This window comes from Lagenorhynchus albirostris, chromosome 2 (genome assembly GCF_949774975.1).
Source record: "Lagenorhynchus albirostris chromosome 2, mLagAlb1.1, whole genome shotgun sequence".
NCBI classification, from domain to species: domain Eukaryota; kingdom Metazoa; phylum Chordata; class Mammalia; order Artiodactyla; family Delphinidae; genus Lagenorhynchus; species Lagenorhynchus albirostris.
Window position 1 is genome coordinate 57,304,152 of NC_083096.1, and position 27,822 is coordinate 57,331,973.

The 27,822-nt window shown below is 38.2% G+C and overlaps 1 protein-coding gene across 6 annotated transcripts in view; it reads right to left on the reverse strand.

Moving 5' to 3' along the window:
- DNM3 (dynamin 3) overlaps positions 1-27,822 on the reverse strand; it is a 571,744-nt gene that overhangs the window by 403,879 nt on the left and 140,043 nt on the right. For all 6 annotated transcript variants that reach the window (XM_060133190.1, XM_060133198.1, XM_060133181.1 and 3 more), the window contains exons 3-4: positions 12,825-12,974; positions 11,405-11,608 (exon numbers count right to left, since the gene is read on the reverse strand). In XM_060133190.1, coding sequence (XP_059989173.1) covers positions 11,405-11,608; positions 12,825-12,974 — 354 coding nt within the window. The remainder of the gene's footprint in view (positions 1-11,404; positions 11,609-12,824; positions 12,975-27,822) is intronic.

Sequence of the window (27,822 nt, forward strand, 5' to 3'; positions counted from 1 at the left end):
TCCTTCTGTTTACAACTGAATCTTCCAGGAAGCAGTGGAAAGAATTCATGGGCTAAGAATACAAGCAACTGAATGGATGCAGCTTCTCAGCACTTCCCGGGTTCCTCACAGAGAATTACTATAAGTCTGAAGCTGAATACAAGCTGTGAGGACTGGGGAAATTGCCAAGTCAGAGGGGCAAAGAAATATAGATTCACTGCCGTTTATGCCATTAGGTTGGGTGCACCACTTCACTACAATGTAAGGGAAATCCCACTTTCCCGTAGTTACCAGCTCCTGTGTTTCATTTCTTACTGTTATTGGGCTTCCTTACAATGCCTGAGCAGTAGAATCGGCCTTGACCTACCAAATCACCCTCTTGATCTCTCAGCAGCATTTGACACAGCCCATGACAACACCCTTCTTGAAATCCTCTTTTCCCATGGTTTCAGGAATACCATACTCACTTGGGTTTCTACCACTTCTCAGTCACCTTTGCTTTTTCTCCTCCCCTTCACCACTACTAAAATACAGGAGAGCCCCAGTGCTACTTCCTTGGCCTTCCTTCTCTTCTCTATCTACATTCATCTACGTGCTCTCAACTCAACTAGTCTCAAGGAGTTAGATATTATCTGAATTAGTTCCCTAAGGATGTCACAACAAATTACCACAAACTGGTGGTTTGCTCCAATCTCTGCCTCCATCTTGGCATGGCCTTCTTTGTGTCCCTCTCAAATCCCCCTCTCTCTTCTCCTACAAAGACACTAGTCATTGGATTTAGGAAGCGCCATAAATCCAGGAATATCTCATCTCAAGATTCTTAACCTAATTACATCTGCAAAGACCCTATTTCCAAATAAGGACACATTCACAGGTTATCAGGGGTTAGAACTTAGATATATCTTTTGGGGGGGATATAATCCAACTCAGTACACCACCTCTAGGCTGATATCTCCCAGATTCATAACTCCAGCTTGAAACTCTCCCTTGAATTCCGGTCTCTAACACCACTACTTAGGTGACTAATAAACATCTCAAATTTTATATGTCCAAAAGGGAACACTTGATTCTCCCAACCATGTTTCTCTTCTAATATTCCCAATCCTAGTAAATGGCACCACCATTAAAACCCTTGGAGTCAACTTTGACTCCTTTCTTTTACTCACAGCAAGCCATCAGTAAACTATCAGCTTTACTTTCAAAATATATCTTGAGTCTGACAGCTTCTTCCCTCTGTACCATTACTCTCTTATTCTATGCCACATCATCCCTCTCCCCACTGGACCTCTTTGAAGGAGTAATCCAACTGATCTCCTTGTTTATGCCCTCTTTTAGTCATTTCTTCTCACAGCAGCCAGACTGACCTATGAAAACATAAATCAGATCTTGTCTCTCTACACTCAAAATGCTCCAGCGGCTGCTCATCACACTTAGAACAAAATTCAAAGTCTCTGTCACGGCCTAGAAGACCCCACTTGATCTGGGCCCACCTACCTCTCTGATTGCAGAAAGTACTTCTCTTCCTCTCACTGAGCTCCATCCTCGATGGCCTCCTTGCTGTTCCTTAACAGTCAAGCCAGTTCTCCCAGTCCTTTGTGCTTGCTGTCCCCTTTACCTGGAATGCTGTACCTCCAGATATTCACAGGGCTTGTTCCCTCACTTAACAGTTCTCTGCTCATATGCTGCTTCCATGGACCATCACTCTCTCTTCCCTTACACTATTTTATTTTGCTTCATAGCACTTATCACTACTGGACATTAAAATAATCATTTATCAGACATCTTGGCTGTTTCCCCCATTAGAATGTGAATTGCGTAAGGCCAAGATATGCTTTGTTCTACTGTATTCATGCTGCTCAAAGTGGTGTCCAGCATATAGTAGTTGCTCATTAACTACTTGTTGAATAAATGAACAAGTAACTATAATCATCTTTTAATATTAGTTAAAGCAATGTAGCCATATTTAAAACTGATATGAAAAGTAAAAATCACATTAAACCAGTTGAAGGTAATATTCACTGAGTGCTTTTGGGAAATAATGAAGAAGCATTCAGGTGAGAATGTAAACATGAACTCTTTAGCCAGCATTTATAATATTTCCTTGAAAAGTTCAATCCTTAAGTTTGTCAATGAGTCTGTTTCTTATACAAATTGATACAGAGATATTCTAGTAAATCTCTGCCTTAAAGAGAAGAATTATGAGGCAAAACCTAATTCAACATAACTTTAAAAATGCTTCACCATGTTTAGTACCATAAAACTACTTTATCAAGCAGGTATTACTCAAATTTTATAAAAATCTAAAGTGCTCATGATTATCACTGAACGAAGTGTTTAAAACACAGCTGGTGTGAGAAAGATAGACGATACAGTGGTAGACTACACCTACTGGTCTCAGAGATAGGTAGGCTCATATCATGCTTTTGCTACTCACCAGCTGTCTAACCATGAGCAAGTTCCATAGCTTCTCTAAGCTCAGTTCCTCTTATATAAAACTGGGCAATGCCACCTACCTGACAGGATACTTGTGGTTATAACATACGACACACAGTGTTATTACACAACCCATTTCACTTGAATTAATATATGTTGTGAGCCAAATCACATCCCCTAAAATATGAAAATGTTCATTTCATAAAGCAGATCCTCTGTAAACCTTTTTCTGGGGACTTTTATGACCTCACACATAAGACAAGATGCCATGCAAACAGCTTATTTTTTTTAAGTAGTGGAAAGTCACAAAAATAATCAGAAATATGTAGTGTGTATCTACCTAGCCTAGGATCCTACTAGGTGGTCCAGCATATAGAATTAACGCTAAGGACCACAAGCACTTTGCCTGGCTCAATAGATGCCTGATAAATGTCTGCTGAATAACAAATTAATGGATTAACTAACAAAGGCAGTGATTGAATTCTTAATACACCTGATTAGAACTTCTAAATAGCTGGAGGAAATGTTCCTTAGAGAAATCAATGCAGTCTCCATGGTAAGAATCCTACTCTGTACCTGTGAGTAGCAGCTGGCACAATGCCTTAAACACATCAAGCAAAGCTAAGGACAACCCTCCTTCCACCCTATCCCAGCCTCAACCCAGCTAAGGTCTTCTTTTACCTACAGTTAATCTAGCAATTTGCAGGTGAATCTGAAATTATTTTAATTTTTATGACACATTATTAAAATATTCAAAATAATTCTATTACAATTCTGTTATCAAGCCTTATTAGTTCACATTAGTGTAGGCAGCAGTTTGGATTAGAGAATGCTACTGATTGTTTTATAGGTTTATTACTACTATAAATGATATACAAAAAATAAAATAACAAAGTAGTATACTGTAAATATTTTCAAGAGGAAAATAATTGCTAGCATTTGGCCAGCCATCTAGATTTTGAGTTGTCTTTACAGGCAAATTTATCTTATTTAATTATCAGAGCAACCTTTTGAGGTTTATTATAATTTCATGTCATTTTAGAGTTGAGGTAATAAAGTTCAAAAAAGTTAAATAACTTGCCCAAGAATATACAACCATGAAGTGACAGATCAGTTTCCAAATCCTGTGTTCTTTCATCTATTTAATAAAGCAATTAATTGAAGAATGGTCTGATGAAGTAGAAAGAGCACTAGATGAGGAGGAGGGGGCTATCACAAATGCACAGTGTGGTTGCAGGCATGTTATTCAATACTGTGTACATAACCTGAACAAATTTCCTCATCCCAAAATACGACCTCAACGCAGCCAACCTCAAAGTATTCTGGTGAAACTAAAACCAAAGTACGTAAGAGTAATTTGAAAATTTAAGACCACTATACTGGGAAAAATATTTGTAAAACATTAAATAATTCTGATGATTAGGAGTTTGAGCTTTGAAATAGCATAGCCATTCCCCTTGCAGTTTTACTGAAAATCCTCATTTAGTCAGAAAAACATTTTTCACAAATAATTCAAAAGATAAGCTCAACCTTTGTCTAGCTACAAATTTGTGACATTCTACATACACTGGGAGAATAATTCATCATGAACCTTATTTTAATATAAAAAAATGTATAACTCTATCCCAGCATTTTAGTAACATTTATTTTGTAAAAGCTTTAACTTTTAAGATCATTATGCAAATAATTTATAATTAACTTATCAACATAAACTTCCTTCTCAGGTACATATTCGAATATACCCAAGTCCTGCTAAGGTGAAAATGGCCTATCTATGTCAAATAGGCTTAATTTAGTGCAAAGTAGCTACTGCCTAAAATAGACCACTTCTCAGAAAACTATATAATTATGTACCTTGGTGGATAAGATTATAATCTAGATACCTTGAATAAAGAATGGTCCTCTATTATCTAAATAGGTAATCCTCATTAGCTAAAGGCAAAACTTCAGGAAGAATGTACATGAAGTGATAAGAACAGGTCACTTTCAAGCCAGCCAAATCAATCCTGAAGACTAACAGGGTGACAGATATCACAACCAGATTATCCTCATCATCTCAATTCAGATGTCTTTTATATGAAAATGTCCTGATTATTAAAGTTATATAGGATTAGGATAAAGAATATTGGAAAGGAATAACGAATGGTGGAATAGAACCTCTGAAAAGGCCATTCCTCCATAAAAGCAACAAGAATACTGGCAATAGTTGTCAAAATCAACTTTTTCAGAACTCTCAAAATTAACCAAAGGTTTCCAACAATGTGATTGGCATTTATTCAACAAAATCACTGGATCTCAGGAATAACAGAGAAATTTGTGGTGTTTGGACTTTCCCTATTCCCATTCTCCTCTCCTTAGCCCTGCAGTAGCCTTAAAAACCAAAAATCCCACAATCACAGCAAAAATAGCAGCCAGCAGCTATTGGAAGGGAAAGAATGGGGTTGGAATACACCAAAAGTACCACTTTCAGAGAACTGTAATTATTTAACCTGTCTAGTAGTTCTCTAAAATTACCCATTCATAGAGCTTTCTTTATTTGGCCCAACTCAGAGCTTACTCAGTGCATTTGCCTTTTCCCCCAGGTAGCATGTGGAAAACAATCAGTGGCAATTGTTCAACATAACAGCTGCCTCAGGCAGCAATAACAGCTGGGGAAAAAAAGATGACAACCAAAAAAAAGAAAAATTGGGGGAACAAGATGGCCATAAGGGCCTGTGAATTTTGTATAATCTAGAAGGCCACATGCATGCCTGGGGCTGTGCACATTCTCAGGAAAGATCTCAGAAGGCCCTAAACTCTCACCTCTAGCTAACCTTAAGGCTCTACACAAGCAGGAAATGAAGACAAGCAGGAAGTGAAGACTAAAGCAGAGTTATAAACTGCCTGAGCATTGAAGGCATATTCCAAAATGCACATCAAATCCTTCAGCAAATGCTGGGAGACTACTTGGCTCTGAGCATTTAAGAAAATCTCTGTCTAATAACTAGCTGATCAATGAGAAAACTGAGTAAAGACTTTAATGACCACAAAGAACAAAGAATACAGACCTTACAGAATTAGCTCAGGAAAATTACTAAGCAAACAAATAGCAACAACAACAACCAACAACAAAAACAAACACTGGGGGAGGAGAGGAATCTGATTTTGAGTGGTGCCACATTATATTACTTAACATGTTCTGCTTTCAACAAAATATTACAAGATGTGTGAAGAAAATATGCCTCATACACAGGAAAATAAGCATGCAGTAGAAACTGTCTCTGAGGAAGTCCAGACATTGAGCTTACTAGACAAAGACTTTAAAAAAGCTATTTTAAATATCTTCAAAGAGCTAAAGGAAGCCATATCTAAATAACTAAAAAAGTAAGAGAATGATTTTTCACCAAATATAGAATATCAATAAAGATATAGAATTATTTATTTATTTATTTTTTGTGGTACGTGGGCCTCTCACTATTGTGGCCTCTTCCGTTGCGGAGCACAGGCTCCGGCCACGCAGGCTCAGCAGCCATGGCTCACGGGCCCAACCGCTCCGTGGCATGTGGGATCTTCCCGGACTGGGGCACGAACCCGTGTCCCCTGCATTGGCAGGTGGACTCTCAACCACTGCGCCACCAGGGAAGCCCCTAGAAATTATTTTTAAAAAATAAATTCTGGAGGTGAAAATTAAAATAATAGGAATAAAAAATTCCCTAGAAAGGTTCAACAGCAGATCTGAGCAAGCAGAAAAAAGAACCAGCAAATCTTAAGACAGGTCAGTTGACATTGTTCCCCTCATCTGAGGATCAGAAAGAAAAAAGAATAAAGAAAATAAAGGAGCATATCAAGTGTACCAACATATATTTAATGGGAATCTCAGAAAGAAAAGAAAGGGGAAGAAAGAATAGTTAAAGAAATAATGGCTGAAAATGTCCAAAATTTGATGAAAACTATCAATCTACACATCCAAAAAGTTCAACAAACTCCAAGAAGGATAAAAAAATCAAAGAGATCCACATCTATAAACATCAAAATCAAACTTTCAAAAGACAAAGAAAAAATCTATAAAGCAACAAGAGAGAAGAGATTCATGATGTTGAAGGGATCCTCAGTGAGATTAACAGCTGATTTCTCATCAGAAAACTACAGAGGTCAGAAGGTAGTGAGATGGCATGCTCAAAGTGGTGAAATAAAGACTATCAGCTAAGAATTTTCCTTCAAAAATTAAGGAGAAATTAAGAGAATCCCACATAAATAAAAACTGAAAGATTCCCTTACTAGCAAATTTACCCTACAAGAAATACTAACTGAAGTCCTTCAGGCTGAAATGAAAGGCCACTAGACAGTAACTCTAATTCACACAAAGAAATAAAGAACACTGGTAAAGGTAACTACAGCTGATCCTCCGTATCCACAGTTTCTGCATCTGTGGAGTCAACCAACTGTGGATCAAAAATATTCCCAAAACAATCCCATAATGTTGCCAAAAGCAAAACTTGAATATGCTACACACCAGAAACTATTTACATAGCATTTGCATTGTATTAGGTATTATAAGTAATCTAGAGATGATTTAAAGTATATGGGAGGATGTGCATAGGTTACATGAAAATATCATGTCATTTTATATAAGGGACTTGAGCACGTGCAGATTTGGGTGTGTTTCCACTGGGGATCCTAGAGCCATCCCCCACAGATACCAAGGGACAAATGTACATAAGTAAATGTAAAAAAACATAATGTATTTGTGTTTGTGTGTAACTTTTTTTCTCCTATCTGATTTAAAAGAGAACTACATAAAGCAGTATTTATGTCTGTGTTGATGGGCTCGTGATGTATAAAGGTAATTTGTAGAACAATAATAGCACAAAGGAAAGGGAGGAACTGGAGCTATATGGAAGCAAAAATTTTGTATACTATTGAAATTAAGTTGGTATTGATCTGAACCAGATTATAAATTAAGAGGTTATAAATTAAGAGGTTAATTGTAATCCCATGGCAACCACTAAGAAAACTTTAAAATACTAAAATAAATGACAAAGTAATTAAAATGGTACACTAGAAAATACATTTTTAACAAAAAACAAGGCAATAATAAAGAAATAGAGAAACAAAAAGATTTACATACGTAAAATAGCAAAATGAAAGTCATAAATTCTATCTTTCAGTAATTACGTGGAAATGGACTAACACTCCAATCAAAAGGCAGATATTAGTAGAATGGGCTTTATAAAAATTGATCCAACTACGTGCTATCTACAGGAGACACATTTTATATTTAAAGACACAAATAGGTTGAAAGTAAAGAATGGAAAAAGATATACCAAGGAAATAATAACAGAAGAGAGTTGCAGTGGCTACACTAATATCAAACAAAATAGAATTTAAGACAAAAATTGTTACTAGAGACAAAAAAGAACATTTTATAATGATCAAAAGTTCAATCCATCAAGAAGACATAACAAGTATAAATATACCTAACAACAGAGTCCTAAAATACATAAAGCAAAACCAACACAATTGAAGGGAGAAATAGATAATTTATCAATAATAATGGGAGACTTCAATATCTCATTTTCAATAATAGAAGAACCAGACAGAGGACCAAGAAGGCAACAATATTTGAACAGCATTATAAACCAAATAGAACTAAAAAGCATCTATAGAACACTCTACCCAACAACAGCAAAAAATACATTCTGCTCAAATGCACATGGAATATTCTCCAGGATAGACCACACGTTAGGCCATAAAACAAGTCTTAATAAATTTGAAAGGATTAAAATAGTACAAAATATGTTCTCCAATCCAATGGAATGAAATTAGAAATCAATAGCAGAAAGAAATTTGGGAAACTCAAAAACATGTAGAAGTTAAGCAACACATACCTAACTAACCAAAGTTGGTGTCACTGCTTTTTTACCAAAGCTGTAATTATAAGGAAAACTAGACCTCTGAATCAGATATTAGAATGATTCAGTCTTCCCACAGAATGACTGGGAGGACACAGAGGGTAAATAAAGGTATTGATTTGTCAACCCGAATATACCATGTCTCTATATCTCATATTCTAAGCTCAAGTTGCATTGAGTCCTACAGCTTCTTCTTTTCTCTATTTTAATTCTTTTACTACAAATGTGAACCTTATTTTGGGCAAGAATTCACCCTCTTCCTTTGGAGCTTCAGTGATGTCCAGGACCAGCCAAAGCCTCAGGATAGCAGCACACAAAAGTGGGTCTCTGGTGGAGACCTAATCACCATGCAAACCTGAGGGTTCTCAAGTACGACAGTGTTCAGAAGTTTCAGAATTGAAACTAGGATTCTAAAACAAATAATAAACCCTGAGGTTAGCAAGGAACTTCTAGTAACTAACACAAGAATTGTACTTATAAGCCTTCAGGCAATGAATTTGTCCTCCTTAGCGATCACCATGCAAGAGTAGACAAAGAAGTAGCATACAGTGGCATTGAATATTTTCTCTATTTCTGTAAAATTATCAATTATTTGCAAAGTTCCCTGTGAATTATCTGCAAACATTCAAAAATCTGTTCTTAGGACTACCATTTACAGAATATAAAAAATTGGGGTAACGAGGGCCTATCTTTGACAAAGCAGGAGTTAAAATGAGCCGCAAGAAATGAGGTTCATTTGGGGTAAATTCATGGCAATGAATTCATGGCAATGAATTCATGGTAAATTCACATGGCAATTTCTAAGTGGCAGCTAATAAAATAAGCCAGGTCTATAGCAGAAAAAAAGTCTCATTTAACTTTCTGGATACAGATTTGTGACAGACAGACTGGGGATATCATTTGTACTCCTCCATGAAGTTTCATCTGAAGTAAGTGTGGACTTCTCAGGGATGTGATTGTGCTGCACTCACTAGAATCCACTGATGGAAGTGTTAATCTCTCTCTGTTCCAATCAGATAACCTGGTTTTGTCTCCTTCAGAACAAGAAGGCTTCTGAGACAGGGGTGTTTTAGTATCATTTTTATAACTAGACTCCAGCCCTAATCCATAATCTGGCTCTCCCAAGTTACTGAAGCTGAAGAAGGAGTCCTGGTGATGGTCCCCATGTAGCCATCTGGAACTTCCACCTACTTTGTTTCAAACCCCAATCTCAGGTATGTTGGAAGAAGCCAAGAAGAAGAAAACCAGTCACTACTGCAGAACTCTGAAAAGGTTCAAGAACTGAAGGCACCAAGGTTAGTGAAGAGGAGCTGAAAATAGAAGAACTGGCTGAAAGTTTATATGGTTTACTGTTAGGCCGCCAGACTCTTTTTCCCATCTTGCACACCCACACAGTTACTCCTCCTTGACCTCAGCAGAATACTGAAGATTTACTGTCAGAAGAGGATGAACCAGGGCTTCCCTGGTGGCGCAGTGGTTGAGAGTCCGCCTGCCGATGCAGGGAACACGGGCTTGTGCCCCGGTCTGGGAAGATCCCACATGCCGCGGAGCGGCTGGGCCCGTGAGCCATGGCTGCTGAGCCTGCGCGTCCGGAGCCTGTGCTCCGCAACGGGAGAGGCCACAACAGTGAGAGGCCCGCGTACCGAAAAAAAAAAAAAAGAAGAGGATGAACCAGAGGGACTTTGGACTTAAGAAGACCTTCAGGAATGTCATTATGAAAGCAGAGGGATTAATGAAAAGTCTACATGCTGAATAGTGAGAATCACCTCACCTTCCCCTACCAACTCAATTCTTCCTTGTAGCTCTGAGACCACTGGACATCAGGCTTATACCAAGTCAGCTCAAGAGAAAATACTTGAATCTAACAGCAGCTGAGGAAGTCTCCCCACAAAATGGCCAGGTCCCAGCCCAATCGCCCTATGGAAAAGCCCATTAGTCAATGAATCCCTTTCAAGCACAGGCAGACCTTCCATCAGCTTTTTAGTGCTCTACTCTTAAATCTACGAGAGCAGCAAAAGATCACCAGTCATTTGAAAAAGGTCTCTAACATCAAAGATAATGACCAAAACAAACAACCAGAAAAAAATGAACTCAGAGATATTCTAGATTACAAAAAGAAAACCTCAAAAAGCTGTCATTAAAATCTTTACAGAAGATACTGCACTTGAGAAGCCAAGAGCACAATGCTATTTTAAAAAATAACATTCACAAAATAAGAAAATGCTGTTGGAATTTTTAAATGATATCAAAAATGAAAAATTAGAGGAGCTAAAAGTTGAGTAAAGATTGCAAAAAGTAGAACAAAGAGACAAACAGATGATAAATGAGATTTTTTTTTAGAAAAAGAGGATTAATCCAGGAGTTCTAAGATGTCAATAATAAGAATTCCAGATAAAGAGACCAGAGAAAATGGGGCAATTAATTATTTTTTTAAAAAAAAAGAATTCCTAGAATTGGAGAAGATACATCTGCATCTTGAAAGGACACATCACTGAGTGCCATTCATAATTTCTTTAAACAGACACACACAAAGACCCATCATTGGGGTCCCTGAACATAAATTATTACTCAGCTCAGAGAAAGAAAAAGTCAAACATCAGCATAAATAAGGGACTTTTTTGGATTCTGAAATGCCAGTAACAAACATATATTATGAAAGCAGGGATTTAAGTCAAACATTATAAACTAAATAATATCTTACATGCATTAAAAGGGCCTCCTATTTTAATGAAAAACAAACAAAAACAGAAAAGATTTTTTATTTGGAGTATATTCAGATAACTCATAAAAACTAAGGGGAGAATCTGAATTCTGTATCAGAAATTTCTTTTATTAGCTGTTAAAATAAGTAGTTCATAACAATTAGAAAGGTCTATTTTCCTAGATCTCAGTTAATCTTACATTTATTTATATAGGTTTAGACTATATTCCCCAGTTATTTTTCTTTCAGCATCTTAAATATGAAAGAGCTAACAATATTAATAATGGTGAATTTAATTAATAATAAAATCAACTTATGAGAATTTGTGTTACCTTGAAATATACCCAAACTCTTGACATTTTAAACTAATTCCCGTTCATCTTATGGGCCATACACTCACCTTGAGGATCAACTTCTTTAGCTAGTTTCAGTGCATCTGAGTTTGCAAGATCGGTGTTGGCTGGGGTAACAGCCAAAATCAGACAGTTCTCCCGTGTGATGAACTGCATAATCATCTCTCTGATCTGGTACTCAATATCTGGTGGCTGATCTCCCACGGGCACTTTAGTAATTCCAGGCAGGTCGATAAGGGTTAGATTTAACACTGTGGAAAGGAAAAAAAAAATAAAGTTTTACATATACCATCAATGCTGAAAGATATCAGCAATGCAGAATCATGTGTCACTTTAGTAGAAATAAAACAAGCTGAGCTTTACGTATTGTGTATCTGAAGAACTTCGACTCGTGCATAGAATAAAAAGGACAGAATTCAAAATGGCTTTTCAAGTTTTCTCTATTTTTATAATATGATTGTGCTAGGCCAAATGATCATTTTAACATAATTTAAGAAGCACTGATTTGCATATCTAACAGTTTTCTCAGAGAGCTGTCACATTTGTAACTGGGGGCTATAATTCAAACACTGAACAATAAGTGAATATGCTGTCTGCCAATCTTGTACACTGCCTTCAAATGGTGTAAAAATTCTCTGGGTAGGGTTTGCCCTTCCCTTTAAAAACATCATACATTATTTACAGAGTGTTAGCCACTTAACCTATAGGAAAGCTGTTAGCCATTCATGGTGCCATGAGGTTAGTGTGCAGGCTATACAGCCAGACTCATGGAGCACCATTTTGGGAGCCCAGGAAACTACTGAGTCAGTGACTCCAGTCCCGACCTGGCTATCGTTCTCTCTGCACGCTACGTTATTGGCACCAAGTCCTCTTGGGAAGTTGTAATTGAGCTTATGTCACTCATGGTCCATTTTAAAAGCAACAGAGCTGGGTAGAAGATAGGAGATTAAAATCTGCCCCACTAACATCTTAGTCAGAATGGAGGCTATTCTGTATCACACACCAGGAACTGGATATCTGACAAGTTTCTGCCGACAGTCTGGGGGAAAAAAAATCACAGTTGATTCCTCAGGAAGAGATTAAAGAGGAATATATAGGACTGAAAGAAAATTCATTAAGGATAACTCAACCATAGTACCATGCACCTCTAAGATTTTTGCAAAAACTGAAGATATTAAAAATGGAAGTTTTCATGCATACCTCTTTGGAATTCTAAAAGTTTAAGATAAACATAAAGAAAACATTTTAAAATGACTTGATTCTCTTTTAAAAGTTATCTCCTCCTGTCTCCCCATAAATAATTTTATGAGCTGTTTGGATCATACCATTTACTGAAGTATCTAAGCACAATCCTAGAAACTCGGTATTTTTTGAGAGAAAAAAACCATCTTCTATAAATACTGTATGTTAATTAATATAGTAAAAATTTTTGAGGACAAGAATTTGGAATTTTGTTATTTTACTTACCATGTGGGGAATAGACTCGTAAATTAATGGGTATGGAGGAAATCCCTTTATTCATTCCGGTTACTCGATCTGTTTCTGCTTCAATCTCATGGCGAACTTCATCAAAATCTGTAATTTTTCTTCCTTTGCAATGTAGAAATTCTGCATATTCTACAAAAGACAAATTAATACAACCTAAAATTCATGTACTCTTGCAATAATAAGGAAATAATGCTTCTTTAATTACAAGTCAAAGTATCCAGTATTGCCTCTTCAGCCATCACAATGAGAGAACACAGTAGTTAACAAAAAGCACAGTTAATACTTTAGAAATATTAAACAGTTCAAATACTAAGGCTGCTAAATTTGCTAATTTTCAGATAAGCAATTAAGTATTATAAGCAGTCTTTAAACCACCTAGCCTACTAAATAAAGAGAATCCTGGCCCTCCAAATGATGAAACAAATAATAGCAACCAATTGTCAAAGAAATTAGAGCTAGGGTACACAAAAAGCCTACTTACTAATCCTATTAGAATGTCCTTTTTCAATATCACCACTTTATCACGATGGAATGCTAAATTATATAAATATAGCTTCAGAAGGCAAAAAGATTTAGAAACAATGTTTGCTTTATCTTTAAAAAGAAATAATATATGGAATATTTTAGCTTTAAAATATACTATTCAAAATACCACACCAATTTCTTTAATTAAAAAGATATTTTCTCAAGAAAAAAAAGATAGGATATTACAAAGAAACTATTTACCTGCAATCTAAAAAAAAAAAAAAAATCAGTATCTGTAGGCAGAAGGAAAAACTCTAAAGTAACTATATAATAACAGAATATTAGTTATTGTTAAATTTCAGTAACATCTTGAAACTGTTGTGCTATCAATTTCTATATCTGCTTCCAGAGATATCAAGTATATGATAAACAACACAACTCAGAAAAGGAAACTGATACTATTAGACCTAAAAATTTTATGATAATTTTAACAAGGGAACGAGTCTTAACAAATACTTTAATTTCTCTAACAACTAGCTGAAGAACTGCTCCACCAAACGTAGACTAAGGCTAAGTATCTTGGGACAGATAGCGGCTGAGAGAATTATTGGTAGTCTTTCTATGATTCCCCACCATAAATATTTAACCTTCACCCACTATATGGCAAGGCCAACAGGGAGACAACTACAAGATGTGGCTCATGCATCAATGGTGGAAGTATACACAACAATTAAGCTTCAAAAGGCTTCAGAAGTCTGGCCTGAAGAGACCACTGCATCATTTGGCATTTTCTTTCACACATTTACCCTCATTGGTGCTGTTTTTATTAGATTATAAATTCTTAGACGATAGAGCCTTTATTTTATTTACCCACTCAGTGGCTAGGCCAGTACCATGTAAGAGTTTAAAGATAAGTAGAGGATAAAACAATAAGAAAAATAAAGAGGAGCAATGGATGTCAGATCCTAAAAAATAAGCAAACAAAACTTAGTAAACATGAGCCATAAATAATTTATAATAAACAGTACTTTTCAATTCAACATGTTTTGTGGAAATTACAAATCTGAGAACTTTTTGCTATCGTAATTATTACGTTCATAGAGTTAAAAAGCTTCTGGATCAGGGACTACATTTTCAAGTATGTTACTAATCAATAATTCAAGTAACACAAATGTGTACTTCTCTTGTTGCCACTAGATGGCGCCTACTTGCTTTCTCTGTAGGAAACTAATGCCCTTCCAGAAAGCTGCAAAATCAATGCAATTTTCAAATTAGATTTAAATTCATTCCTGGACTTCTGAAAATGCTTTTATCTTGGAATTTAGAGATTGGAATTGTGCAGTACCATCTCAAACCTCTGTGTCTTTTTAGGGATAGGGTTCCACAAAGAGATTTAGGGATGTATTTACTGAGCTCCTACTACTTCTCAGGCACTGTTTTAGAAGTTGGGGATACAGTAAAGTGAAAAAAATAGTCTCTAGCCTCATGAAGCTTAAATTCCAGTGAGATAAAATAGTAAACAGTGTGTGTGTGTGCCAGATTATAAGTGCTATGGAGAAAATTGAATACGGGGGATAATAAATACTGGGGAAGGGAGGTTGCTTTGTTATATGTGTCGGTCAAGGAAGGCTTCTCTGATATGATAAAGTAACATTTGAGCAAAGACTCAAGAAGCCATGCTTTACATAAGAGGATCCCAGTAGACTGCCTGAAGCAGGCTATGCTTGGCATATTGGAGGAAGAGCAAGGAGGCCAACGTGCCTGGAGCACAGAGCATGGGGGAGAGAGGCAGGAGATGAGGTCAGAGCTGTGGTACAGACCTGGATGGTGTAGGGCCTGTGGGCCATACTAAGGGCTTTGATTTTTACTCAAAATGAATGGTAGAGCACTTGAAGCATTTTGGGTAGAGGGGAAACATGAGGTGACCTAGGTTTTAAATAAAGAACTGTACTGTTGTGTTAAGAACAGACAGAGAGGTATAAGAGAAGAAGCTGGCTAACAGAATAATAAAGGTGAGCTAATGAGGCTTGGACCTGGGTGAGAGTGGAGAAGTGGTTACATTCTAATGAAGTTTGAAGGAAAAACCAGCAGGATTTGCTGATGGATTAAAGGAGAGGTATGGGAGAAAGAAAGGAGTTAAGAATAACTTCAAGGAGGCTGACCTCAACAATGAGAAGAATTTTGAAGTAGAAAAGACTGACAGAAAGAAAGATGTTGGGGAGATGGGGTTGGGGATCAAGAGATCAGTTTGGCAACCCAATAGAAAATGGGCAGAAGACCTTAATAGACATTTCTCTAAAGAAGACATACAGATGGCTAAAAAGCACATGAAAACATGCTGAACATCACTAATTATCAGAGAAATGCAAATCAAAACTACAATGAGGTATCACCTTACACCAGTCAGAATGGCCATCATCAAAATATCTACAAACAATAAATGCTGGAGAGGGTGTGGAGAAAAGGGAACCCTCCTACACTGTTGGTGGGAATGTAAATTGGTACAGCCACTATGGAGAACAGTATGGAGGTTCCTTAAGAAACTAAAAACAGAGTTACCATATGATCTAGCAAGCCCACTCCTGGGCATATATCCAGAGAAAACCTTAATTTGAAAAGATACATGCATCCCAATGTTCATTGCAGCACTATTTACAATAGCCAAGACATAGAAGCAACCTAAATGTCCATTGACAGAGGAATGGATAAAGAAGATGTGGTACATATATACAATGGAATATTACTCAGCCATAAAAAAGAATGAAATAATGCCATTTACAGCAACATAGATGAACCTATTGATTACCATACTAAGTGAAGTCAGACAGAGAAAGACAAATATCATGATATCACTCATATGTAGAATCTAACTTTTAAAAAGATACAAATGAACTTCTTTACAAAACAGAAACAGATTTACAGATATCGAAAACAAACTGATGGTTACCAAAGGGGAAACGTGTGGGTAGCAGGGAGGGATAAATCAGAAGCTTGGGATGAACATATACACACTACTATATATAAGACAGATAACCAACAAGGTCCTACTGTATTGCACAGGGATCTCTACTCAATATTCTGTGATTACCTATATGAGAAAAGAATCTAAAAAAAGAATGAATATATGTATATGTATAACCAAATCACTTTGCTGTACACCTCAAACTAACACAACATTATAAATCAATTATACTCCAATAAAATTAAATTTAAAAGTTCAGTTTGGGACCTATTAAGCTTGTGATGCCTACTACACACGACCCACATGGAGAAACAGAACTGCCGCTAATGGTTGAGAATCACGCAGCTGAAAGACACACAATTCGCATTCATCTCATCTGATAAGTGTATATCTATTCTGAAATTTTTACAGAAGATGGCAGTCAAGGGCTTGAGGAAAGGTTAGCCTTTTCTAATTAGCACAAAAATGCCTTGGGGCTGGATCTGTGAGTCTTTCATCTAGGGAAAAATCCAAGCTAGATTTATATGTATTTGGAATTCATTAAAGTTAGTCAAGTAGATGAGATCACTAAGTGAGAGATAAGGAAGAGGTCAGAGCACTGGGCCCCAGGTTTTCCAATGTTTAGAGGTCAGGAAATGGAGAGTAAGCCCGAGTGGTCAACAAAACCCAGAGAGAAAGGTGACCTAAAGCCAGTTAAAGAGAATGTTTCATGAAAGGAGACTTTCCACTCCATCAAATACTGCCAACATGTCAGGTAAGATGAGAACTAAGAACAAATCATAGGTTCCCTGGTGGCGCAGTGGTTGAGAGTCCGCCTGCCGATGCAGGGGACACGGGTTCATGCCCTGGTCCGGGAGGATACCACATGCTGAGGAGCGGCTGGGCCTGTGAGCCATGGCCGCTGAGCCTGCGTGTCGGGAGAGGCCACAACAGTGAGAGGCCCGTGTACCGCAAAATAAAATAAATAAAATAAACAAGTAAAAAATAAAAAAAAATAAAAAAAAAGAACAAATCATAAAATTGGGCAACTTGAGGGTCATTCAGGATGTTGAAAAGGGCTGTTAGAGTGGAGTAGGGTGGGTGATAGTCTGATTGGAATAGACTTTAGAGAGAATGGGAGGAGAGGAAGTGGAGACTGGTTGCAGACATTTCTTTTAAAAAGTTGTGTTGTAAAGGAGAGGAAAGAAGTGAGAGGGCAGCTGGAGAGGGTTATGAAGTCAAGGGAGGGTTTTATAAAGATGGGCAAGCTAATAGCATGTTCATAGGCTGATGGTATTAATCCAGTCCTGAGGAAAAGCTGATGGTGCAGAAGTGAGAAGGGACAAGTGCTAAAGTGATGTCTCAAGGAAGAGGGGATAGGAAGCACTAGAAAGAAACATGCCAGTTCATCCATAGGAACAGGAAGGAAACAGAATAATGAGTACTGACGGACAACACAAGTCGGTAGAATTGATGGTGGTGGGAGCATGTGAAATTCATCAGGTGAGTGGGGATTTATCATTTTGTCGAGTCATTTTACGCCTGTAGAAAACATTTCTGTATTCTCACTGATTAAACCCTACAAAGACTATTATTTTTACCACAAAATACCACACACACACGCACGCACACACATACACACACACATACACACGCATACACATAGAGTGATCCTAAATGACCTAAGAGTAACCATAGCAGGAATGTCAACTTGGGTCTCAACTATGTCCATCACTGGGATTCAGACCTGCCCAGCATATCAGAAGGACTAATGGACAGGAACCACAAAATCCCTATTTCTATGGGTCTCAAAGAGCTTCCTGGGAAATAATTCATCCTACAGGATAGAAAATTCAGGGAAAACCTAATCTAAATTGTCAGAAGGGAGCTACCTGTAGTCCATCCTCTACTCAGGTCCAGAGACTCATAGGTCTATGTCCCCTTCATCTCTAACAGTACAGTGATAATTGTCAGACCACATATCCTACTTTCTTATTAGAAAAACATGGCAACCATAACTACATTTCAGAATTTATAGCTACAGGATTATATTGTCAATAAGATGAGTCCTCCTAGCAACAAGATAAGCCACTCCTGTTATGGGATCCCAGCTCTCTAGCAAGCAGACTATAAATAGGTGGACAGCAGAGGTGGCATACATGTTTTTGAACAATTGCCCATAGTTGCTATTGAGGAGGATCATCAATCAGCTTATCATCACACAATCCCTGAATAAATCTTGATTAGCAGTGCAGAATTTAAAGGTCACAGCTTTACTTCCCTGCTGTCCAAAAATACAATTATAAATGAAAATCTTATAAAGGATTACCACAAGAACAATGAACCATTTACTATACTCACGTCTGAAGAATGTTCACATGAGTTTGGGGATGAAGGAAATTCTAACACCTGAGCCAAACCCTACAGAACATGCTGCACCAGCCAATCAATAGTTAGACTTTTTAAGAGCTTATTAGTGTGTATCTTCTAAGACTTTTATACTGTTGTAAATTAATATGCCTAAAGGTCTAACAAACCTCATCTTACGGTGCTGAGATAAATTCTTTCTCATAGAAAGGTACAGTTTCCAGTGGCACAAGCTCTCTTGGCATGTTCTCAGTGTTCCTTTCATTCTAAATGCTTGGTAGTTGGGCACATGGAATGATCTCTTTCTCAAACAATTCCAGGCTTCAGCCCAAGTTCAGTCTGAATGGAGAGTGATTAAATTTCTTAGCCACAAGCTCATATAAAGGTTGAAGGCTATGTGTATATAAGCAATGAAATCCTAATAATGCATCCATGAAATTCTTTTGTGTGTCAGTATAACCTACCTTGCTGAAATTCATAGTATGTTTTCAGTTTCACAAAATAAGACTCTAGTTTAAAAAATCTTTCCTGTTTTCCCAGTATTAAAGCAAAGGTTAAGATACATTTTTATATCAAAGAATGATTTGGGAGAAAAAAGAGGATATTAAAAAAAAATCAGAGCTATCATTCTATTTTATTTTTATTTCCCTATAAAGCATTTTAGCACTGTCATTTCTGCTGATCATGAAAAACAAATTACGCTAGGTTAAACAGCTGACAAATTGTTTGGGGGCAGGATGATATGGTTTGTGCCTGGGCAGAATTCCAATCATCTGTGAAAAGCACAGCATGACCATAAGAATTTAAATATTCCCAATATGCCCCTTCCATGGGGAAAAACATTCATATGTTTCAATTAATCAAGGTTAAGTAGAAAGGAATTATTATGGAGCACAGGCATATAACCTCCTGTCAATCTTTATTCTAAGAACTAGGGTCCTCAATACTTTAGCTGGAGTTTTATTTCTAAAGTGTTTTAATAGCAATGTTTTTAAGCACGGGGCTCCAATGAAAATGGAGTACACTGGACACATAAACAGGGAATGGTTTTCAATGCAACTAGCTAAATCCACTGGCTGTAAAGACCATCTAGTATGACTACATTTAAAAACATATTTCCTTAAAGGCAAAGGCTGCATTTTATTCATCTGTGTTTCCCTAATGCCTATCATATTTAGAGAAAAGAAAACCTGTACATTTCTTCCTTCTTCTTTAAAGAAGTCCTCTTTGCATACCATTGAGCAATTTGGAAAAATGCTTCCAGAAAGCCTTCATGTCATTCCAAATTGAAGGCAAGAGCCTGGAACGGTGGTTAACTAAGCAAAAAGGCAAGTTAGATATGAATTATACAGACCCAGATATACAGCAGAAGTCAACTGTGTCCTAAGGTAAACAGGGAAAGTTTAGTAATCAAAAGAAAAGAAAATCTAAAGAAACAAACAATTAACCTGAGGGAGTCCAACAGTGGGTGAAAGGTGGAGGTCCCAGTCAGAGGGTAAAGAACAATAGGGTGGGAATAAGAAGGGCCAAGATTTCATAGCAGACAAAAGGTGGGTGCTAAGCAGGTATCAGAGACCAGCTGCAGAGACTAGGGGTAAGCATCAGGGCTCTGGTACTCCTGAGGCAGAGGAGGAGGCCAAAACAGAACTCCAGACCCAAGTGAGCCAGATGGTCCAAGGCAAAAAAACAAGGTGAGAATTCAGTCATGAAAAGGGAGGTAGAGCCTTTTTCACAGGAAACAAAGCCAAAGCCATCCACATACACCTCAGTAAAGAGAGATTAATAATAGTACTTCCTTGATATTTACTGCTCAACGACGGCCTATACAGGTTGCTTGCCTAAGAGTTGGGCTGGGTCTAAATCCTGGGTGAGGCTAACCCTACAGGTGAGGATTCAGTGGCCACAGAACAGTGCTGGCATATGAGACCAGGACTAACATTTGGCAGAAATCCATCCAGCAATAGGAATTTGTATGGAATTCTACCACAAGTGCCAAAAATAACAATCAGAGAATCAGCAGCTGTAATACTTACATAGCGCAATTTAGTTCCATATTTTTTCAGAAGGAGCTCAAAAAGTATAACAAAAATTAACTCTATTTCATAATCCTCGTTTCCACGTAAAACACAATTGAGAAAGGAGACCTTCGAGATGGCGAAGGAGTAAGCCGTGGAGATCACCTTCCTCCCCACAAATACATCAGAAATACATCTACATGTGGAACAACTCCTACAGAAGACTTACTGAACACTGGCAGAAGACCTCAGACCCCCCCAAAGGCAAGAAACTCCCCCACGTACCTGGGTAGGGCAAAAGAAAAAAGAAGAAACAGAGACAAAGAATAGGGTCGGGACCTGCACCAGTGGGAGGGAGCTGTGAAGGAGGAAAGGTTTCCACACACTAGGAAGCCCCTTCGTGGGTGCAGACTGCGGGTGGCAGAGGGGGGAAGCTTTGGAGCCACAGAGGAAAGCGCAGCAACAGGGGTGCGGAGTACAAAGCGGAGAAATTCCCGCACAGAAGATCGGTGCCGACCGGCACTCACCAGCCCAAGAGGCTTGTCTGCTCACCCGCCGGGTCGGGCGGGGCTGGGAGCTGAGGCTCGGGTTCGGTCGGAGCGCCGGGAGACGACTGGGGTTGGTGGCATGAACACAGCCTGAAGGGGTTAGTTCGCCACAGCTAGCCAAGAGGGAGTCCGGGAAAAGGTCTGGAGCTGCCGAGGAGGCAAGAGACTTTTTCTTCCCTCTTTGTTTCCTGGTGTGCGAGGAGAGGGGATTAAGAGCGCTGCTTAAAGGAGCTCCAGAGACGGGCGCAAGCCACGGATATCAGCACGGACCCCAGAGTCGGGCCTGAGATGCTAAGGTTGCTGCTGCCGCCACCAAGAAGCCTGTGTGCGAGCACAGGTCACTATCCACACCTCCCCTCCTGGGGGCCTGTGCAGCCCGCCACTGCCCGGGTCCCATGATCCAGGGGCAACTTCCCTAGGAAAACACACGGCGCACCTCAGGATGTTGCAATGTCACGCCGGCCTCTGCCGCCACAGGCTCGCCCCGCACTCCGTACCCCTCCCTCCCCCCGGCCTGAGTGAGCCAGAGCTCCCAAATCAGCTGCTACTTTAAACCCATCCTATCTGAGCGAAGAACAGATGCCCTCAGGCGACCTACACGTAGAGGTGGGTCCAAATCCAACTGAACCCCAAGAGCTGTGTGAGCAAAGAGAAAGGGAAATTTCTCCCAGCAGTCTTAGGATCAGCAGATTAAATCTTCACAATCAACTTGATGTACTCTGCATCTCTGGAATACTTGAATAGACAATGAATCATCCCAAAATTCAGGCGGTGGACTTTGAAAGGAAGTGTAGACTTGGGGTTTGCTTTCTGCATCTAACTTGTTCCTAGTTTTATGTTTATCTTAGTTTAATATTTAGAGTTTATTACCACTGGTAGATTTATTTATTGATTTGGTTGCTCTCTTCCATATATATATATTATTTTCCTTTTTCTCTTTTTGTGAGTGTGTATGTGTATGCTTCTTTGTTTGATTTTGTCTGTATAGCTTTGCTTTTACCATTTGTTCCAGGGTTCTGTCTGTCATTGGTGGATTTGTTTTTTGGTTTCATTGCTCTCTTCTTTCTTTCTTTTATATTACTTTATAATTTTTTTAGTTTTTAATAATTTTTTTAATTTTAATAACTTTATTTCACTTTATTTTTTTTCTTTCTTTCAATTTTTCTCCCTTTTCTTCTGAACCGTGTGGCTCACAGGGTCTTGGTGCTCCTGCCAGGTGCCAGGCCTGTGCCTCTGAGGTGGGAGATCCGAGTTCAGGATCTCCTGAAGGAGTCTCGTCCACCAGAGACTTCCTGGCTCCACGTAATATCAAACAGCGAAAGCTCTCCCAGAGATCTCCATCTCAACACTAAGACTCAGCTCCACACAACGACAAGCAAACTACAGTGCTGGACACCCTATGCCAAACAACTAGCAAGACAAGAACACAGCCCCACTCATTAGCAGAAAGGATACCTAAAATCATAATTAGGTCACAGACACCCCAAAACACACCACCGGACGTGGTCCTGCCCATAAGAAAGACAAGATCCAGCCTCATCCACCAGAACACAGGCACCAGTCCCCTGCACCAGGAAGCCTACACAACCAACTGAACCAACCTTACCCACTGGGGGCAGACACCAAAAACAACAGGAACTACAAACCTGCAGCCTGTGAAAAGGAGACCCCAAACACAGTAAGTTAAGCAAAATGAGAAGACAGAAACACACAGCAGATGAAGGAGCAATGTAAAGACCCACCAGACCAAACAAATGAAGAAGAAACAGGCAGTCTACCTGAAAAAGAATTCAGAGTAATGATAGTAAAGATGATCCAAAATCTTGGGAATAGAATGGAGAAAATACAAGAAACATTTAACAAAGACCTAGAAGAACTAGAGAGCAAACAATGATGAACAACACAATAAATGAAATTGAACATTCTCTAGAAGGAATCAATAGCAGAATAACTGAGGCAGAAGAATGGATAAGTGACCTGGAAGATAAAATAGTGGAAGTAACTACCACAGAGCAGAATAAAGAAAAAAGAATGAAAAGAATTGAGAACAGTCTCAGAGACCTCTGGGACAATATTAAATGCACCAACATTCGAATTATAGGGGTCCCAGAAGAAGAAGAGAAAAAGAAAGGGACTGAGAAAATATTTGAAGAGATTATAGTTGAAAACTTCCCTATTATGGAAATGGAAATAGTCAATCAAGTCCAGGAAGCACAGAGAGTCCCATACAGGATAAATCCAAGGAGAAACACAGCAAGACACATATTAATCAAATTATGAAAAATTAAATACAAAGAAAAAATATTAAAAGCCACAAGGGAGAAACAACAAATAATATACAAGGGAATCCACATAAAGTTAACAGCTGATCTTTCAGCAGAAACTCTGCAAGCCAGGAGGGAATGGCAGGACATATTTAAAGTGATGAAAGGGAAAAATCTATACCCAAGATTACACTAGCCAGCAAGGATCTCATTCAGATCCGACAGAGAAATTAAAACCTTTACAGACAAGCAAAAGCTAAGAGAATTCAGCACACCAAACCAGCTTTACAACAAATGCTAAAGGAACTTCTCTAGGCAGGAAACATAAGAGAAGGAAAAGACCTACAATAACAAACGCAAAACAATAAGAAAAGGGTAGTAGGAACATACATATTGATAACTACCTTAAATGTAAATGGACTAAATGCTCCAGTGAAAAAACATAGACTGGCTGAATGGATACAAAAACAAGACCTGTATATATGCTGTCTACAAAAGACCCATTTCAGACCTAGGGACACATACAGACTGAAAGTGAGGGGATAGAAAAAGATATTCCATGCAAATGGAAATCAAAAGAAAGCTGGGGTAGCAATTCTCATATCAGAAAAAATAGACTTTAAAACAAAGATTATTACAAGAGACAAAGAAGGAGACTACATAATGATCAAGGGATCAATCCAGGAAGAAGGTATAACAATTGTAAACATTTATGCACCCAACATAGGAGCACCTCAATACATAAGGCAAATGCTAACAGCCATAAAATGGGAAATCGACAGTAACACAATCATAGTAGGGGACTTTAACACCCCGCTTTCACCAATGGACAGATCATCCAAAATGAAAAATAAGCAAGGAAACACAAGCTTTAAATGATACATTAAACAAGATGGATTTAATTGATATTGATAGGACATTCCATCCAAAATCAACAAAATACACTCTTCTCAAGTGTTCATGGAACATTCTCCAGGATAGACCATATCTTGGGTCACAAATCAAGCCTTGGTAAATTTAAGAAAATTGAAATCATATCAAGTATCTTTTCTGACCACAACGCTATGAGACTAGATATCAATTACAGGAAAAAATCTGTAAAAAATACAAACAAATGGAGGCTAAACAATAAAATACTGGGACTTCCCTGGTGGCACAGTGATTAAGAATTTGCCTGCAAATGCAGGGGACACAGGCTCGATCCCTGGTCCTGGAAGATCTCACATTCAGCAAAGCAACTAAGCCCGTGTGCCAAAACTACTGAGCCTCCTGCTCTCTAGAGCCCACGATCCACAACTACTGAAGCCCGTGAGCTGGAGCCCATGCTCTGCAACAAGAGAAACCACCGCGATGAGAAACCCATGCAGCACAATGAAGCGTGGCCCCTGCTCACCACAACAAGAAAAAGCCGGGCACAGCAACAAAGACCCAATGCAGCCATAAATTAATTGATTAATTATTTTTTTTAAAAGTTTTCTGAAGAACCTAGGGGCAGGACAGGAATAAAGATGCAGACGTAGAGAATGGACTTGAGGTCATGGGGAGAGCGAAAGGTAAGCTGGGACGAAGTGAGAGAGTGGCCTGGCCTACTCTCACTACCAAATGTAAAATAGATGGCTAGCGGGAAGCAGCTGCATAGCACAGGGAGATCAGCTCAGTGCTTTGTGACCACCTAGAGGGGTGGGATAGGGAGGGTGGGAGGGAGACACAAGAGGGAGGGGATATGGGGATAAATGTTTACGCATAGCTGATTCACTTTGTTATACAGCAGAAACTAACACAACATTGTAAAGCAATTATATTCCAATAAGGATGTTTAAAAAAAAAAGAACATTCCACCCAAAAAAACAAAACAAAACAAGACACAATTGAGAGATAAACCATACTCCAAATACTGAAACCAAATAGGAAGCAGGTCAAGCACTTGGCCAAAAATTGCAAAGTGGATAATTAAGTCTCAGCAGCATCTGACATGATTTTCCTCCTCTTCCTTGAAACATTCTCTTCTACTGACTCCCATTATTCCAACTTTCCTGACTTTTTCTTCTTCCTCTCTTACGTCTCCTTCACCATATCCTTTGCTCATTGTTCCTTCTCTTCACCACTTCTAAATACTGGAGTGCAGCTAGACTCCCTCCTAGACCTTCTTATTTTCTTTGTCATCTCTCTCTCCCTAGGTGGATATCCTATCCTCTCTTATATAATCTATTGGCCTTTAAAAAAGTATATATATATATATATATATATATACACACACATGTGATATATATATCAAATATATATATATCACATATATATCTCCCCAAATTCATGTCTCAAGCATTCTAATTCTAATGTTTAATTGACATTTCCACTTGGATGTCTAATAGATCTCAATATTAACATGTCCCAAACCAAACTTTTAATCCCCCATTGCCTTCCCCTCTCATCATCCACACTTCCTCCTCCTCCTGTCTTCCACATCTCAATTATTGATACTACCATTGAATCAGGTCCTCGAATCAAACAACAGCTATTTCTGCATCCTTCTTTTCCTCCGCTCTCTCCCAGTCATCTTCTCACTGCCTCCACTGTGGCCATCCTCCTTCTAAGCTGACGCCACCTGTTACCTGGACTACCGTAAAAGCATCCCAACTGGTCTTCCTGGTTCCACTCCACTGAATCCATTCTCCGCATGGCAGCTAGAGAGGTCTTTCTAAAACATATGTCAGATCATGTCTCTTCCTTTTTAAAAAATTTTTACTGGTTTTCCAGATCAGTCAGAAATATCCAAATTACTCTCCCCAGCCTACAAAGTCCTAGACAGTCTGAACCCTGTGTACCTCTATCTGTAACACTATTTCTACCCTCTGTGCTCAAAACACTTTAGCTGCAACATCCTCCCCACCCCAGGGTCCCTCTACAAGGTGCGCCTCTTCTGGAATGTCCTTCATCCAGATCTCTGCATGTGTGGCTCCATCCTGTCATTTACTTCTCATCCAAAATATCATCTCTAATTTAGAAAGCCTTCCTTGATCAGGCAAAGTAAAGTCACACTCTATCACATCATCTAATTTACTTTCTTCTGTGCACATAATCATTATGTGAAGATTTTGTTTTTTATTGCCTGTCTTCACCTACTGGAATACAAGCTCTATGAGAACAGGAACATTATCTGCTGTATTCCCAGTACCTAAAACGATGAATTTCATCTATTGGGCATTCAATATATATTTTTTGAATTAAAGAGCAAATAAACGAATGAGTAAATGAGTGAATGAATCAACAAATAAACACTGGCGGACACTTGAGGTTTGTGGGTATTGAGAAGAAAATGATCATAAATATACGGCTTTTGACATGTTGAGTTTGATATCTTTGAAATATCCAAGTAGAGCTTCAAGCAGTCAGCTGGAAATACATGTCTGGAGTTTAGCCCAGGAGCTATAAATGTGAGATTCATAGGTGCATGAGTTGTAACTGAAGTCATGGCGTAGAAGCGATTCCCTAAGGGAGAATACGAAATGACACAGAAAGAAGCCTTGGGTAGGTACAAACTTTAAAGGCCAGGTAGAAGATAATGCATCAGCAAAAAAGACAGAGAGAGTTGGCCAAAAAGATAGAACAAAAACTAGGAGTATTTGGCATCATGGAAGCTAAAAGAATAGTGTATGTTTTAAGGAGAGAATAATTAATAATGTTAAAAGCTGTTGAAAGGGCAAGGTAAATACTAGCAAGTGACTATTGGCATTTATAGAAATTGAGTATGTATTATATAGTTTCCTGTATGCTTAAACAATGTTCTATACATAATTTAAATATTTCTTGTTATTTCAAAAGTTTTTGCTATTGATTACTTTGCTAACTTAAAAATTGTTTTATCTTTTGTATGCTTTTCTTTTTATTGTGTCTCTTCTTCTGTTTTTAAGGCATATTCCCATTCTAACTGGCAGCGTTATATTTTATTCTAGACTGAGAAGTCCAATAACCTAGTATGTATGGTCTGACTCTAAATTAAGACTGGAATTGCCCAGAGTAAGGCCACGACCCTGCAAAAATGAACTTTAGGTCATAGTCTTTGTAATATTAATTTTGGCTGCCCAAGACTCTTTTTACTTCCTCCTGATAATCAGCTAAGTTTAGAAACTGAAAAGAGGTTTCCAAATAAGTGAGTTATTACAGTATTATTAAAGAGTAATTAATGTACAATTTCAGAAACAGCAAACATGTCAATGTTATTTCTTGTTTTAAAAAGACAAAAATAAGGTGATCTGCCAAGTAAAAATCTGTGATTAAAGTGAAATCACTAGACTTTGTCATGAAAGTTCAAGTAATCAGACTGCTATACAAAAAATATAACAGAAAGTCTAAAGTTTACAAAATGAAAATATTTTCCCA